General features: G+C 53.8%; 2 protein-coding genes and 1 long non-coding RNA gene across 3 annotated transcripts in view; 1 reads left to right on the forward strand and 2 right to left on the reverse strand.

Annotated features, from left to right (window-relative positions):
* LOC115076631 (tyrosine-protein phosphatase non-receptor type 11-like) overlaps positions 1–4536 on the reverse strand; it is a 35703-nt gene extending 31167 nt beyond the window's left edge. The window contains 1 exon segment of the mRNA XM_029578288.1: positions 4305–4536. Coding sequence (XP_029434148.1) covers positions 4305–4510 — 206 coding nt within the window. The 5' untranslated portion in view covers positions 4511–4536.
* On the forward strand, positions 2984–6037 carry LOC115076632. Its single transcript, XR_003852819.1, has 3 exons — positions 2984–3337; positions 3453–3521; positions 4017–6037. It is a non-coding gene; the product is annotated as an uncharacterized LOC115076632 (long non-coding RNA).
* Positions 4460–14625, reverse strand: part of AGRN (agrin) — a 74886-nt gene continuing 64720 nt past the window's right edge. The window contains 6 exon segments of the mRNA XM_029578287.1: positions 4460–6247; positions 6718–6821; positions 7631–7855; positions 10291–10378; positions 12393–12582; positions 13697–13813. Of these exon segments, the coding sequence (XP_029434147.1) occupies positions 6090–6247; positions 6718–6821; positions 7631–7855; positions 10291–10378; positions 12393–12582; positions 13697–13813 (882 nt within the window). The 3' untranslated portion in view covers positions 4460–6089.

The following is a 14625-nucleotide window of genomic DNA, read 5'->3' on the forward strand; positions in this document are numbered from 1 at the left end:
ATTTCTGCCAACCTTCAATTTCTGATAATTTGACACCTCCCTGCCCCTTCAGTTTTCCTAAAAAAATTGAGACACCCTAGAATCACTGAGTGCAAATTTTCGTGCATTGTACATATTTCCTGTATTATGTTGACTTTCAGTGTCTGCTTGTGGAATCTCATGGCTTAAAGGCTCTGCTACATATACAGATCACTTTTTTTGATTGTCATGTTTTTAGTCACTTATCAAGTACCGTACGCAGGTTTTCACATATGTTAGCTTGTGCTGTAATATTTACTGTATTAGGCTGTCAACCAGTGTCAGCCTGTGGTATCTCATGGCTTAGAACCTCTGCTACATCTGCAGATCACTTTTTTGCTTGTCATTTTGTTTTTGAACCACTTTATCAACCTTGAGCTTCATGGTTTTTTGCCCGTTTTCATGCCAGTGATCAGTAAAGAAACCACTGTTGTCACAGACTGTATTGTCAAAACTTTGAAATAATTTGATGAAATGCTTAATTTTTGTCTGTACTATTTATAAAACATCAAATCTTTGTTGTTCTTTCAGTTATAGAGTCTAAACCATAGGTGCACAAAAACGTGCACATGGTGGTTCTATGGTGTTGCCACGCCCAGTATATTTTTAGATTTTACTGTATATATATTTGATATTTTGAGTTCTGATTTTAAGGATTTTGTTGGTTTTTGCATCTAGTTTTATGTTTAATTTATGTTTATATTTACTATGAACAAGCCAAAATACTACAATGTGTTTTTATTATTGAATATCGAATGATACTAACAGTAAATAAACCATTGTTGTCAGAGACTGTACCATCAAAACTTAGAAATAATTTGACAAAATGATTAACTTTTGTCTGTACTTATTACAGTGCATCAATTTTTACACAAATGTTTTTTCTTTCAGTTATAGAGCCTAAAACATAGGTGCATGAAAACATGCATGCTGGTTATTCTAGAGTAGACAAATTTGGTGGGTCTAGTGACAAGTCAGTACTTAACTGGCTCAAGTGTCCCTATTTTTTCTTTGTCTTTTTTACCTTTTTGGTGGATTTGAAGAGCTAGCGTATAGTGCTGGAAACTTAACTCCATTTCTGACCTTGCAGGTAACTTGCCAGTGCTAAAAAAAAATATATATATATATCCAGGTTTAATGCCCTCATTTGCATGAGATTTCCATGCGAGGGCATCCCATTAAGGAATGTGCATTTTCTGCGTGCAAAACTCCTTGCTGTATTAGGAGTAAGTTCTGCGCACTTACCTGCAGGCAGAAGGTTACGCTCAGCTGAATGCACCTTTCTGTATCGACCTGAAAGTGTCAGCTCTCTCAGTGGAGGCCAGTAAATTGTGCACTGCCCCAGGGATCTGTACTGGAACCAGTGCTTTTTAACTGTCTTCTATAATAATCGTTATTTAGCAACTCAATCCGAGGCTCCAAAGCCACGAACAGTGACTCTCCCCGTAGCAGTACATTTGTAGAACAGCCCAGAAGAGGCTATAATTTAAACCCTAAGATTAAACCTGTGCCTTACATGCAGGAGTGTCCCCAAGGTCTCAGTGGTGGCTAAAAACCACTGAACACTCATCCCCTGCAAATCAAGGGATGAACTCACAGACTCCTGCCTACACTTGCTTGAAGGAATTTACATTCCTCTCATCCGCACGCACGATCCCAGCTGTAAGCAGGAAAACCCCTTCAGCGGGGCAGAACAGAGCCAGCTCCTCGTCCAGTCAAAGTGGGACCACTTTGCACCCTGATGCCCCCAAAGCAGACCGGAAGTTGGGTTTCTTAGTATTTAAAGATATAAAATCAACTGGTAGAGTCCAAGGACATATTCCACAACATTTTCAAAACAAAGGGCAGAGAAATTCATTCCATTTTCCAGCTATAACCTTTGCAAGTCTGCTGAGAAGAATAGTAAAGCAGACACAAGAACAATCCCCAGATGTAAACCTCAACTCCCTGCTCCTCAGATTTCTCTACAAAGCTGTGTGAAATCCACCAAGTACAGGCAGGTCAACTCACACCCCAGCTCGGCCTCTGATCACTACACCACAAGTTTCACCGTAGTTAAAGTAACAGCGAATTAAGATATAAAATCTGAGAACATTTTGACGCATTTTAATTTGGCATAAAACTGACAATTCAGGATATGTTAATGAGACATCAACCCCCCCAAATAAAATGGCAAAGCTGAAAAAGATCTGCCAAAAGCCCAGCATCCAGCAGAATGTTTTCTATGTGTTGTTTGCAGGTGCATCCCCGGGCTGAAGAAATCAACTCTGCACCCTGCCACTGTAAACACCTCACCGGAAGCTAGAAACAATCACAGGGAACTGCTTTGTTCCTGGGACAAAGAGGAGAAACTCCCCGCAGGTTCTTTCCGACATGCAACACTCAGGCAATGCTCACTGCTCGTCCCATCCCGAGGTGCTGGACGGAGAGGGATGGTCAGTGCTGCTGCTGCTGCTCTCGGCACAGTGAAAGCTGACTTTATTGTGAGTGTGGCGCTGCAGACTAGGAAGGAGGTGCACTGGCAGGCCTGTGTGTGTGTGTGTGTGTGTGCGTGAGAGCAGGGTTCCAGGAGTGGCAGAGCAGGAAGGAGGTGCACTGGCAGGCCTGTGTGCGTGAGAGCGGGGATCCAGGAGTGGCAGAGCAGGAATGAGGTGCACTGGCAGAGCAGGAAGGAGGTGCATTGGCAGGCCTCTGTGTGTGTGCGTGAGAGCGGGGATCCAGGAGTGGCAGAGCAGGAATGAGGTGCACTGGCAGAGCAGGAAGGAGGTGCACTGGCAGGCCTGTGTGTGTGTGCATGAGAGCTGGGATCCAGGAGTGGCAGAGCAGGAAGGAGGTGCACTGGCAGGCCTGTGTGCGTGAGAGCGGGGATCCAGGAGTGGCAGAGCAGGAATGAGGTGCACTGGCAGAGCAGGAAGGAGGTGCACTGGCAGGCCTGTGTGTGTGTGCGTGAGAGCGGGGATCCAGGAGTGGCAGAGCAGGAATGAGGTGCACTGGCAGAGCAGGAAGGAGGTGCACTGGCAGGCCTGTGTGTGTGTGCATGAGAGCTGGGATCCAGGAGTGGCAGAGCAGGAAGGAGGTGCACTGGCAGGCCTGTGTGCGTGAGAGCGGGGATCCAGGAGTGGCAGAGCAGGAATGAGGTGCACTGGCAGAGCAGGAAGGAGGTGCATTGGCAGGCCTCTGTGTGTGTGCGTGAGAGCGGGGATCCAGGAGTGGCAGAGCAGGAATGAGGTGCACTGGCAGAGCAGGAAGGAGGTGCATTGGCAGGCCTGTGTGTGTGTGCGTGAGAGCAGGGTTCCAGGAGTGGCAGAGCAGGAAGGAGGTGCACTGGCAGAGCAGGAAGGAGGTACACTGGCAGGCCTCTGTGTGTGTGCGTGAGAGCGGGGATCCAGGAGTGGCAGAGCAGGAATGAGGTGCACTGGCAGAGCAGGAAGGAGGTGCACTGGCAGGCCTGTGTGTGTGTGTGCGTGAGAGCGGGGATCCAGGAGTGGCAGAGCAGGAAGGAGGTGCACTGGCAGGCCTGTGTGTGTGTGTGCGTGAGAGCGGGGATCCAGGAGTGGCAGAGCAGGAAGGAGGTGCACTGGCAGGCCTGTGTGTGTGTGTGCGTGAGAGCGGGGATCCAGGAGTGGCAGAGCAGGAAGGAGGTGCACTGGCAGGCCTGTGTGTGTGTGCGTGAGAGCGGGGTTCCAGGAGTGGCAGAGCAGGAAGGAGGTGCACTGGCAGGCCTGTGTGTGTGTGCGTGAGAGCGGGGATCCAGGAGTGGTAGAGCAGGAATGAGGTGCACTGGCAGGCCTGTGTGTGTGCGTGAGAGCTGGGATCCAGGAGTGGCAGAGCAGGAAGAAGGTGCACTGGCAGGCCTGTGTGTGTGTGCGTGAGAGCGGGGATCCAGGAGTGGCAGAGCAGGAAGGAGGTGCACTGGCAGGCCTGTGTGTGTGTGCGTGAGAGCGGGGATCCAGGAGTGGCAGAGCAGGAAGGAGGTGCACTGGCAGAGCAGGAAGGAGGTGCACTGGCAGGCCTGTGTGTGTGTGTGCGTGAGAGCGGGGATCCAGGAGTGGCAGAGCAGGAAGGAGGTGCACTGGCAGCGCCGCGGGCGCGGACGGACTCTGTTATCAATTTTGCGGACTGGGCGCGCACAGTTACAGCGGGACAAGCGGTCCGGGCCCCGAACCGGATCATTTTGTGATGTGGATCCCGGGGAGCAGCAGCGCTCTCCGGTCCTACAGGCTGCCGTGACTGGAGGGGCCAGCGGAGGTGAAACTGATTTTTCCGAGCCCTCCCCCCCTCCTTACCTGCGGGACGCCATGGCCGCTCTCAGCAGCTCCCGAGCAGCCCAGCGCGCAGAGCAGCCAGCCGGCCTCCGCGGCCACGCCCCCTCCCAGCCAGGCCACGCCCCGCCCCGCGCCCTTAAAGGGGCAGCGCTAAGGCCAAGAAGCAGCAGCCAGCAAACGTTTGAAACTTTATTTCGTTGTGACGACGACAGACACAAGTTAAGCATGGGGACAACATGCAGCTCCTTCAGAACTCGTACAGCAGTTCCCAATGTTCAGGGCTCATCTAAAGTCAAGACACGTGGACAGACATAAATACAAAAAATAAAGGAATATGTTTGTACATCCTAGAGATTACTGCTAGTCAAAATAGGGCCGCACGTCCGTGCACGGGGGAGGGGGGGGGCATGGCCTTTCGGCCAAACCCGCTTTCTAGTAAAGCCAAGGAGCTGACCCGACCCGACCTCCCAGCTCCCGTCATCCGGCACAGCCCGCAAAAGCCACGCCCACCTTTCCAGATGTGCAGGAAGTCCAATCCGGGGGGGGGGGGGCAACCTTCCACCCCACCCCCGACCAAGTGCGGGGAATGAATCCGCAGCCCCTCAATCTCTAAAGTACCCCAGCACTGCCCACTAGAAGAGTAAAAAAAACACCCCCCCCCATCTAAACCCATTTCCCCACTGCTGAACATGGCAACCAGCATTACAGAGGCTGCAGCGCTCCTGCAACCCTTGCCAGTACCCACCAATTACCCCCCTCTCTGAAAACCCTCCTTGCACAGTTTGTCCTTAAGAAAGAGGGCGTGGGTTTGTTATAGACCAAGAGAAACCTAGGGCCACAGCCCCTCAAACCCAGCCCAGCATGAGCTGCTGCAAGAAAACATTGAGCCAAGAAGATTCATTATCTGCAGAAACTCGCGTTCCGTTTTGGACTTAGTGTAGAATCAGGCTTGGGTGAGGAGGGGGGACAGGTACCAGGCTACAGTGTCAGACCCGAAGGTGGCAGGAGCAGGGCATTAAGATCAGCATCTAGGGCTAGTGCCCTCTACAAGGCTCATTGTTTGCTGACGCTAAGTAACACTACAAATCCCAGAGTGCACTGGGAGGGGAGGGACTCCAGCACTCCTTTGGGCCAGGTGCTAAGGGGTCAGGAGGGGGTGGAAGACTGTAAAGGCAGGAGCAAAGTTCACGTTTCACTTGTGAGTGTAGGATGGGCCAGAGTAGTAAAACATTCTCCAGCCGCTGCTCCAGGAGACTCCGCACCCAGCGGCTGTAAGCAAGGAAGCCAAGCACTGCCCCAGCTTCCTGCACGAGCTCCCAGCAGCCTCCTCGGGCAGGCGAGTGAAAGGCCTGCACAATCCCAACTTCTGCACCTGGGCCAGCCTGAGCAGGGGGAGGGCTAGTGCCTGGCACACACGATGTAACATCAGCATTGGGTCCCATTTAATGAGAAGGGGGTCTGCCTGCCAAAAAACCAGACCAATCCGTAGGAGGAAGGGCAGGGAGCTGTCTGTCCAGGTTATTTCACAGCCGCCCATCTCTCGCCTGCGCCTGCCGGAACAGCAGGGGACGCCAGCACCAGGTATCTGTCCCACGCCGACGGCAGACAGAAGAGCTTCAAGTATGCAGCATGGATCCACTCCACAGGCCCTCGCCCCGCCTTGTCTGACCACCTCCACGCAACCTCCACCTCTTTCCCCCCACACAATATAAAAAAAAGCAATTCAGTTTACAAACAGAAAATAATTACAGCCCTGGGGACAGGGGGGGGGAGGGGAGAAGAGGAGGAGGGCGAGGTCACCAGCAACTATTTGGCTAAGCAGTACAAGACGGTGGGATGGTTCATGGCATCTTCCACCAGGTGCAGCTCCAACTGGTCCACCAGCACCTCCTTCATACACCCCACAAAGCCTGTGCTGTAGGCCTTGGGCAGCTTGTACGAGACGCCGAGCTTCTCTATTCCACCTGCACAAGAGTAAAACAGGGAGGAGTGAGCACAGGAGAGGAGCGTGGGCCATGCCCTATTCTGTCAGCAAGGAGCCGCAAAACCTGCCTCACCCCCCTTCCGGGGGAAAGGGACCTACGCCAGGCAGCAGTGCTGCTCAGGGAGAGAGGGGTGCAGGAACAGATAATGCCCAGAGGAGCGACAGACATTACAGTCCAACATCAACCAGAGCGGTGATAGCACCAAAACGCAGCAGGACTGGAGTGTTTTTACAAGAGGAATGAGGAGTACAGGATTGGGCATCAGAGGCCCCCCACCAACACCTTACATTAAGCCTGACCGATCCCGCAGGCAGAGGCGCTGCATTAACTTTCATAGCAGGATTCTACAAAACCCGTTTCAAGCTGGTGTGCCCAGGGTAGCGCTAAGCACCTGCAGGGTGCTGGTACCACCATCGACCCCTACCCTTTACTGCCGCTGCGCTACTCACCAAGCCAGAGCGCCCCGTCTGTGTCCAATTGCTTCGCCCCCAGCGGAGAGCTCCCGTAGACTGGCGCTTCATTCCCTACCTGCAGAGAGCCATCCCGGTACTTCCTGCAACGAAATTGGGCTGATGAGGAGGAGAAAGGCCTGGAAACACTAAAGCTATGCTGAGCATGGCTAGCAGAGGGCACACTCACTGTCTGACTCCTGCTCCCAGGGAGGGACACCATAGTTACAGCCTCTAGCTCTGCACGAAGGCAGTGTCGCTTCCACCCCTGCACCTCAGAGAAGCAGGAAACTGCTGAGCAGAGAACCCGTGCAGGTGCAGGGCCATCCCCCCTCCCAGCACGTCACGGCAGCCCCTCGCCTCAGTGACGTCAATAAACCACACTTATGGGGCAGCAGGAGTCAAACACGAATCCTTTCCTCTCCTTCGGGTGGCGGGGGGGGAGGGAGAAGGCTCCTGCAACGCAGCAGCCTCCCCCCTTACCCTGTCCCTGGGGCAGGCGTGGCCCATGGTCAGACCTTCTGCAAAGGTCAGGGAGGGGGCATGCGGCCAAACACGGCCTCATGCCCTACCCTCAGGCTGTCATTTCATTTGGCCTCTGATTTTTAAGTCTTGGTCACATAGGGGCCAATTCTGTGACATCACCCAGCCGCGTGCCGGCAAAGCCGCGCACAAGTTGTACCGATGTTCAGAGCCAAGGCTGCGTTTGGAAACGATCCCGGCTTGTCTACGCACACACGGTTACCCCTGCGCATGGCTTTTCACAAAGAGCTTACACGCAAACTTTTCAAAATCAAAAAGGACGCACTCAAGTCGCAGACTCGCCCCTACAGGCACCGCGCAGCTTTCCGAGAGGCCTTCATGAGTTCTAATCCCCAGGCAGTGGCTCGGGTGCCCCCATCCTCCCCCTTACCTTTGTGCTTTAATTCGGATCCACTGGTTCGTGTTCACGGGGACCGTGGATTGCAGGATGACCGGCTTAGAGCCAAGGTCATAGGTCATCTGCACGAAGCCGTTGACCACTGCCAGGGCGATGTAGTCAGAGCGCTCCAGCCCCTTCCCACTCCACAGGATCAGCCCCTGCGTGGCCTCAGTCCTGATGCTGAGCTCGAAGAGGTTAATGTGCATTGCCTTCTCACTGCAAATGGGAAAGGAATATAAGGGGGGTGGTGAGGCAGGAAGCCTGTGCTAGCAGAGGGCGAGCCGCATCCTGCCTGCCAACTTCTGCTGCTGCGGCACGCTGGGGGGGGGCCACAGGAGTGAGGTCTGCCTCCCCCTGGCCCCAAACTCGGTAGTTTATGCTTGGCTTCTCCATCTCTGCTTCTTCTTCTTCTCCCTCCCCCTCCCGCACCTCCCTTTCTTCCAGGGATTAGGCCCAAGTCTTGCAGTGGCTGAGGAGGATGAAGCTCACTGCAAGCTACTTCCAGGGCTGTTCCTGGACTGGTCACTAGGGGGCACTGTGCAGAGAGAGGTGTGCTCTAGTCACACTCCCTTCTACACCAGGCGCTGTCTGAGCACCCAATCGCACTGGCAAAATTTGATCAAAAGTGGTTTTCTGTTTTGTGGATGACCACTTTGCACTGGTGCTTTGCAAAGCCTTTAAGCCCTAGATGCCTGGGGTTAAGGTTTGCACTCTGGCAAAATGCAGGATTGAGAAGCTGTCAAGGGTTAAAGAGAAATGCCGTAACAGCCAGAGAAGGCACCTTGGTGCCAGCAGGAAGGAAGGGTGCCCCCTTCTGCACAGGGAAAGGCAGCAGCAGCAGCGCTGGGAGCAGTGCATGGGGAGGGTCCAGCCCTCGCGTGGACAGAAGCAGTGAGAGGCACAGACAGACAGACAGCACTAACACAACAGCAAGGGAAGGGGAAGATATAATTCATGTCGGAGATGTTCCCATTTCTCTTTCAGAAAGTAATGTTTGAGCCTTACAGCTGCCACAATTCAGAACACATCACGATACAGGTAAACATGGAATCGAGATCTTTACGATGTGAGGGAAAACCCCAACATGAAATGGGATGGGGAACGGAGAAAGCAGCACAAGAGACGCCTAAGACTCACCCAGGATCCACAGAAGAGTCCACAGACTCCGGGCTTAGAAGCAGAAAAGAGAGGCAAGGCATGCAGTGAGCACGAGCAGGAAACTGTGCAAGGTCCCTCCAACGCTCCCCCCGCCCCCAATACAGAAGGTCGGGCATGCGCCCCTTCCCTGAGACCGCAAGAGGACAGGAGACGCATGCGAGCATCCTCTCATCAATCCTGAATAACTAAAGTAGCCGTGGCCTCCCAGGGCTGCAACGCCAGTGGCTTTCCCCGTGTCCGCCACACGCGGCCCACATGCAATGCTTAAGCTTACGCACTATGGCAGGAAGCACTCCAATGAGACGGCATGCGATGTCCTCCTGCAAGGCAAGGATTCAGCTTCCCCTTGCCTTAAGCAAAGTATTATGAAAGGTGGCCACGGGCCACGAGCCATCCAGAAAGGCTGCCCTGAGAACTAGGGATACTTGGCTACAACTCTGGACGAAAGGACTTGCCCCAGCACATGTGCTGCTTTGCTACTGGACACAGCTATGATTTCTTGCATATGGTCTGGTCTGGGTTAGAGATGGAGATGTGGGGCCAGTGTTATCAGATGGAGGGTCCCTGAGGGACAGCCGAGGATGAAGCTCGTTACTTACTCTGGAATCTCATTAGTTAGGTGGCTTGAAACAAGAAAAGAAAAAGCTTGAGATAAGACAAGAGACGGACAACCGGCGAGGCGAGGAGAGGAGAGGAGAGGCGAGTGCCCGTTGCAGAGGGAAGCAATGACCCAGGAGGACGCCTGAGGTGAGGCACAGGGTGGGCGGGCGGGCTGGACATGGGCACCTGCTGGGAGGAGTGGAGGGGGCATGATGGGTGCAGGAGCAGAGGGACGGGGCAGATACACCTGGGCAGAGTCGGCTTATAAAGTGCACAGTCACTGCATCTGGGAACAGGGGCATCGGGGTTAAAAGAAAACACACACACGGTTTTGGGGTTTTTTATTTGTCTTTCTGTCAGTTTGTGCTTTCTTATGAAGGTTTTATTGTGCATTAAGTAGGGTAATGCATGTTCTGACTAATACGAAACATGTTCTGCTTGCAGGTGAACATCTCTACGTGTGAGAGAAGACAGGAAAGCAGAGAGGAAGGCACAGGGCAGGGGCGGAGTCCCGATGACGAGCGGCCCGGGGATTCAGCGCCCAGGAGATACCACGTGGTCTGCCGAGCGCGGCTCCGTCACCGCCACGCTCGGCAGACCACGTGACTAGCGCCACCGGCCCACCGGGGGATGCCCGATCCCTCGTTACGCCAGGCCAACCCGCCCCTGGATCAGGGGGAGGGGCCGGAGGCAGGACCTCAGCCCATGTCATACAGTCTGGTGGAGGGGGGGGGTCTCAGACCATGGGGGTCATTTTCAGAAGGAGCAGATATAGTGTAGTAATTTTCAAGAAGTGCATTTAAGGTGCAAAACCCACTTATAAATGTCTAAACCCCCCATGTGTGATGGTGGCTGGGGGCAGGTGAAGGGTCAGAGGTCAGGGCCTGCATTACCTCTTCGTCACGGCGTTGTGGTACTCCATGTAGGTTTTCCCATCGAACGCGATGGCTTCTGAGTCCCCGGCCGACTTCTCAATGATCGCTGTGGAAGACATCAAGGAGGACGCAAGGTTACAATCCTCCCCAGGGGTCACTTCATCCCTCAGGAGTGAGGGGGGAGTCCTTATGTAACCCACCCCCCTCAGTCTGCTTTCCCGGGGCCTGCGCTGGGCTCTGCAGAGGGGCCCCCTCCATCCCCTTCTGCTGGCGCCAGCAAACCAGAATAAGCAAGGGGGGGGGGGGGACGGACCCCGCTGCGTCTTCTCCCCTAGGACTCCAGGCCAGGGAGTCACCTTTTCCCACAGGACTGACTTTGGCCTGCTCTTCACCACTTTGGGTGGGGGGCGGGAATACGGGCTTCAGAGATTTTTTTTCAGGGAGGAAATCCCGCCTTCTTTATTTTGGGAAGTTGGCAAGCGCAGAGTGCGCATCTGAACGCAGGACGCCCTGCTCCTCCTCCAACCTGCACACACAGCAGGGCCGCGTGCCCCGGGATGGAAGGGGGCGGTGCTGATTTTAGTTGCCGGATTCAGGGCTCCAGCAGTCCCAGGGTGCGATCATTATTGCGATGAAGGCTCCTGCTGCAAGTGCAAAGGAGCCTGAGCAGAACTGCCCGGGCAAAGAAAGAAAAACAAGGCGACCCTGCCGATCCGATTGAGTTTGTACCCAAGCCTCTAGTGATGGCTGCCACAACTCAAAAAAAGATATAATTGTGATGGAGAAGGTACAGAGAAGGGCAACCAAAATGATAAAGGGGATAGAACAGCTCCCCTATGAGGAAAGGCTGAAGAGGTTAGGGCTGTTCAGCTTGGAGAGGAGAAGGCTGAGGGGGGATATGATAGAGATGTTTAAGATCATGAGAGGTCTAGAGCGGGTAGATGTGAATCGATTACTAGGGGGCCCTCCATGAATTTAGTAAGTAGGACATTCAAAACAAATTGGAGAAAATTATTTTTCAGTCAATGCACAATGGAAATTTATTACTGGAGAATGTGATTAAAGCAGATAGCGTAGCTGGGTTTAAAGCATGGAATCTATTGACCTTCTGGGATCTGTCAGATTCTTGTGACCTGGATTGGCCACTGCTGAAAACAGGATACTGGGGCTTGATGGGACCTCCAGTCTGGCAATTACTGCCTTCTACTGGGACTCAGTGCTGAAATGATTTCTTGAAGAATACATTTTGGAAGAAAAGATTAGGGCAACCTGGCTGTGTAGACACCAAGTTCTCATCTTTCAGGTTGAGGGGGATTCGTTTCAGCTGAATTACCCCTGTAAAAGTTAAATCAGTTTTTAATGGACATGGAGCAGCTGTTTTGTCCTTTTGAAATCCTGTCAACAGCAGAGGGGATGAGCGTCCAGCCGTGCTCTTTCCTCCTCAGCAGTGTATTTGCTTCTCTTCTTCATGGAAATAGGTTGAATTGGGGTTTGTCTCGTCTTGCAGGAAGCTCATTCTCTTCTCTCCCTCCTGGTTTTCTTAGGGTCACTAATTCATCAGGAAAGGATGTGTATTCAGCCCAAGGACTGGCAGGGATTGTAATGTTCCTTTGTTTGCTTTTAACGTTTATTAAACTTCCCCACAGAAGCAGAGTATTCCCTGCAAGCTGTGTAACTAACCTGGAACAGTCCAGGAGCAGGACTCTGCAGCCTCCCCTCTCCTTATCCTTCCTATCAGATCCCACCTCACCGGGACTCACTACGACCACTCAGACCCAAAAGGGAGCAGGGCAAGCTTCCAGACTGGATGGCGGCCCCCGAAACCCTCGGGTGTGCGGCTGCTCTCCGCTCAAGGTCCCAACGCAGAATCACAGCTCTTTCATTCGTTTGCCAGGATCTCTCGCCACGCAGTGACGATACTGGCTGAACACACTCTGCCTCCTTACCCTCATCACCCCACGACGGGATGGAGCAGCCACAATGGCTCCTTTACAGACTTCTGTTGCCACAGGCCAAACTAGCCCTAGCGAGTTAGGGATGGAGCTCCATGCTCATGAGCAGCCCCTTTAACATTTCCGCTCAAGCTCTGCTCCGGGACCCCACTCTGGCACAGCCCTTACCTTTGTCGCACTGCAGCCCGGAGAAGCCCCGCAGGCACCCACACTCGTAGCTCTCCAGCTTGGGGGTGCACACGCCGCTGTTCTGGCAGGGGCTTGGTTTCCGCATGCACGGGTGCTGCTGGAAGGGGGAGATCTCAATGGCGCTCTTCACGTTCTCATTCTTCAGGAGGGCAATGCCCCCGGCGGTGATCTACGAGAGGAAGGACAGAGCATGGGACAAGGCCCCCACAGCCTGGAGCAACCCGAGAACCTGTAGAAATGCAGTGCATGGCAGGGAGGAGTCGCCTCCCCACCTCAGGAAAAGCTAAGGGAAAAAAGGGCCTCAAGGCCAGGACACAGCTTCCCAGCAAACAAACTGCGGCAGAGAGGGAAGGGCAAAACAGCCAGGGGCCGATAGACGAAGGAAGCAGGTTTGGATAAGTTCTTGGAGGAGAAGTCCATTACCTGCTATTAATCAGGTTTACTTAGGGAATAGCCTCTGCTATTAATTGCATCAGTAGCATGGGATCTTCTTAGTGTTTGGGTAATTGCCAGGTTCTTGTGGCCTGGATTGGCCTCTGTTGGACACAGGATGCTGGGCTTGATGGACCCTTGGTCTGACCCAGCATGGCAGGTTCTTATGTTCTTATGACTGCGGGATGTGTGCATGGGGAGGAGGTAATGGAACTGAAGAAACCCCAGGATAAGCACTGAGGAACCCATAAAGGTAAAGAAGAGAATGGAAGGCCAGAGATCACCTGGGGGTCTATTATGCTCATTATCTGCTGTCCTGTTCCAGGAAAAGGGCCGAGAGTTGCAGCAGTACAAACGGCCCACTCCTCGCTCCCTCCCTCCAGAGCAGCAGCAAAGGGAAAGCTGATAAGGGCAGAGACAGGAAGTGGAGCCCAATTCTAGGGCAGGCCACGGGGCGGCGGGTTGGTATTAGCAGGCAGCAAGGCCAGAGGCTCAGCAAACAGCCTTGCTAACTCTGGTAGCTTTACGTAACGTTACAAAGCTTGGTGGTTAAAAATGGGGGAGGGCCTGGGATCTTCTGCTCACCTACCCAGGGAGGGAGAGAAGTAATGAGGAGGAAGCAATATCCTACGCGCTTCTGCAGTTCAGCTGGGAGAGATCCTTGCAAGGTGGACAGGAATAACTGAGCAGACTGCTGGCATCTTCTGTGCCACCTCTAGTCAGAGAGAGGCCAGGATCCTGGGAGCTAGCGCCCTCCCCCCCCCCCCCCCCCCCTTCTAGGCCAGCAGTGGTTCCAGGGGGGGCAGCACACAGCCAGGGGCAGTCCCTGGAGGGTGCAACATTTCTCTTACCTTCTGAATGGCCCCGTCGAAGCTGGTGGAAATAGCGGCAGCGCGAGCGAGTTTGCTGAAGTCTGGAGCTCCTCCCACGTAAAGCGGTTCCTTCAGGTTCAGAGCAGTGTGCGGAGCCTGCGGGAAAGCAAGGGGAGACCCTGAGAGCAGCACAGACCTCAGCCACCGCCGCTCCTTTACCCTCACAGAAGGGGAGGTGCATTTCCAGCTCACAGGGAGAATCAGGAGTAAGTAAGGGATTCTGTATAATGTCAGAGCACATTGATTAAGTCACTGCCCACTGGTGTCTACAAATCTGGGTGGCCAGAGGCGGCTTCTGCATCACTGCGTTCCCTTTCTCCAGCCCTGCTCACGTCCCAATTCTCCACGAGTGAAAAATGTGCTCTCAGAAGGGTCTCTGTGTGATGGGTACGGAGGGCACACACGGCCTAAGTGTGCTGATGATGTGCAGGGGCTGCAGCTGTACTGCCTGCCTCCATCACGCAGCACTGGCGCACTCTGCTGGCTGCACCGCAGCACTGCAGCTTCCTGCATTCAATTCCCTGGCTGGGCGGTGCTGACAGTCCTGTTCTCAAAGGACACGAGCTCTCCTAACACACACACACACACACACACACACACTGCACTACAGTCTCAGGCTCACTCACCTGTTGCAGGAAGCTTACTAACGTAAAAAGCATCCCTAGGATACTGCACACGTAAACCTTCCACAAATGGAAAATGCAAGCAAAGTGCAGCAGCATCCAGCAGCCTACAGCGTCCTACGGCCCTCACGCTGAGCGGCTGCATCACACCGCCACTCCCAAGAGAGAGTCTCGCCCGGGCGCCACGTGCGAACAGCTCATCTCACCCACGCACACACGATGTGTGAGAAATCCCAAAGCTGGTCCCGGCTGCTACTGGACAAGTGACGGGGGGGCTGTGTCCGG

This window comes from Rhinatrema bivittatum, chromosome 15 (assembly GCF_901001135.1).
Source record: "Rhinatrema bivittatum chromosome 15, aRhiBiv1.1, whole genome shotgun sequence".
NCBI lineage: Eukaryota > Metazoa > Chordata > Amphibia > Gymnophiona > Rhinatrematidae > Rhinatrema > Rhinatrema bivittatum.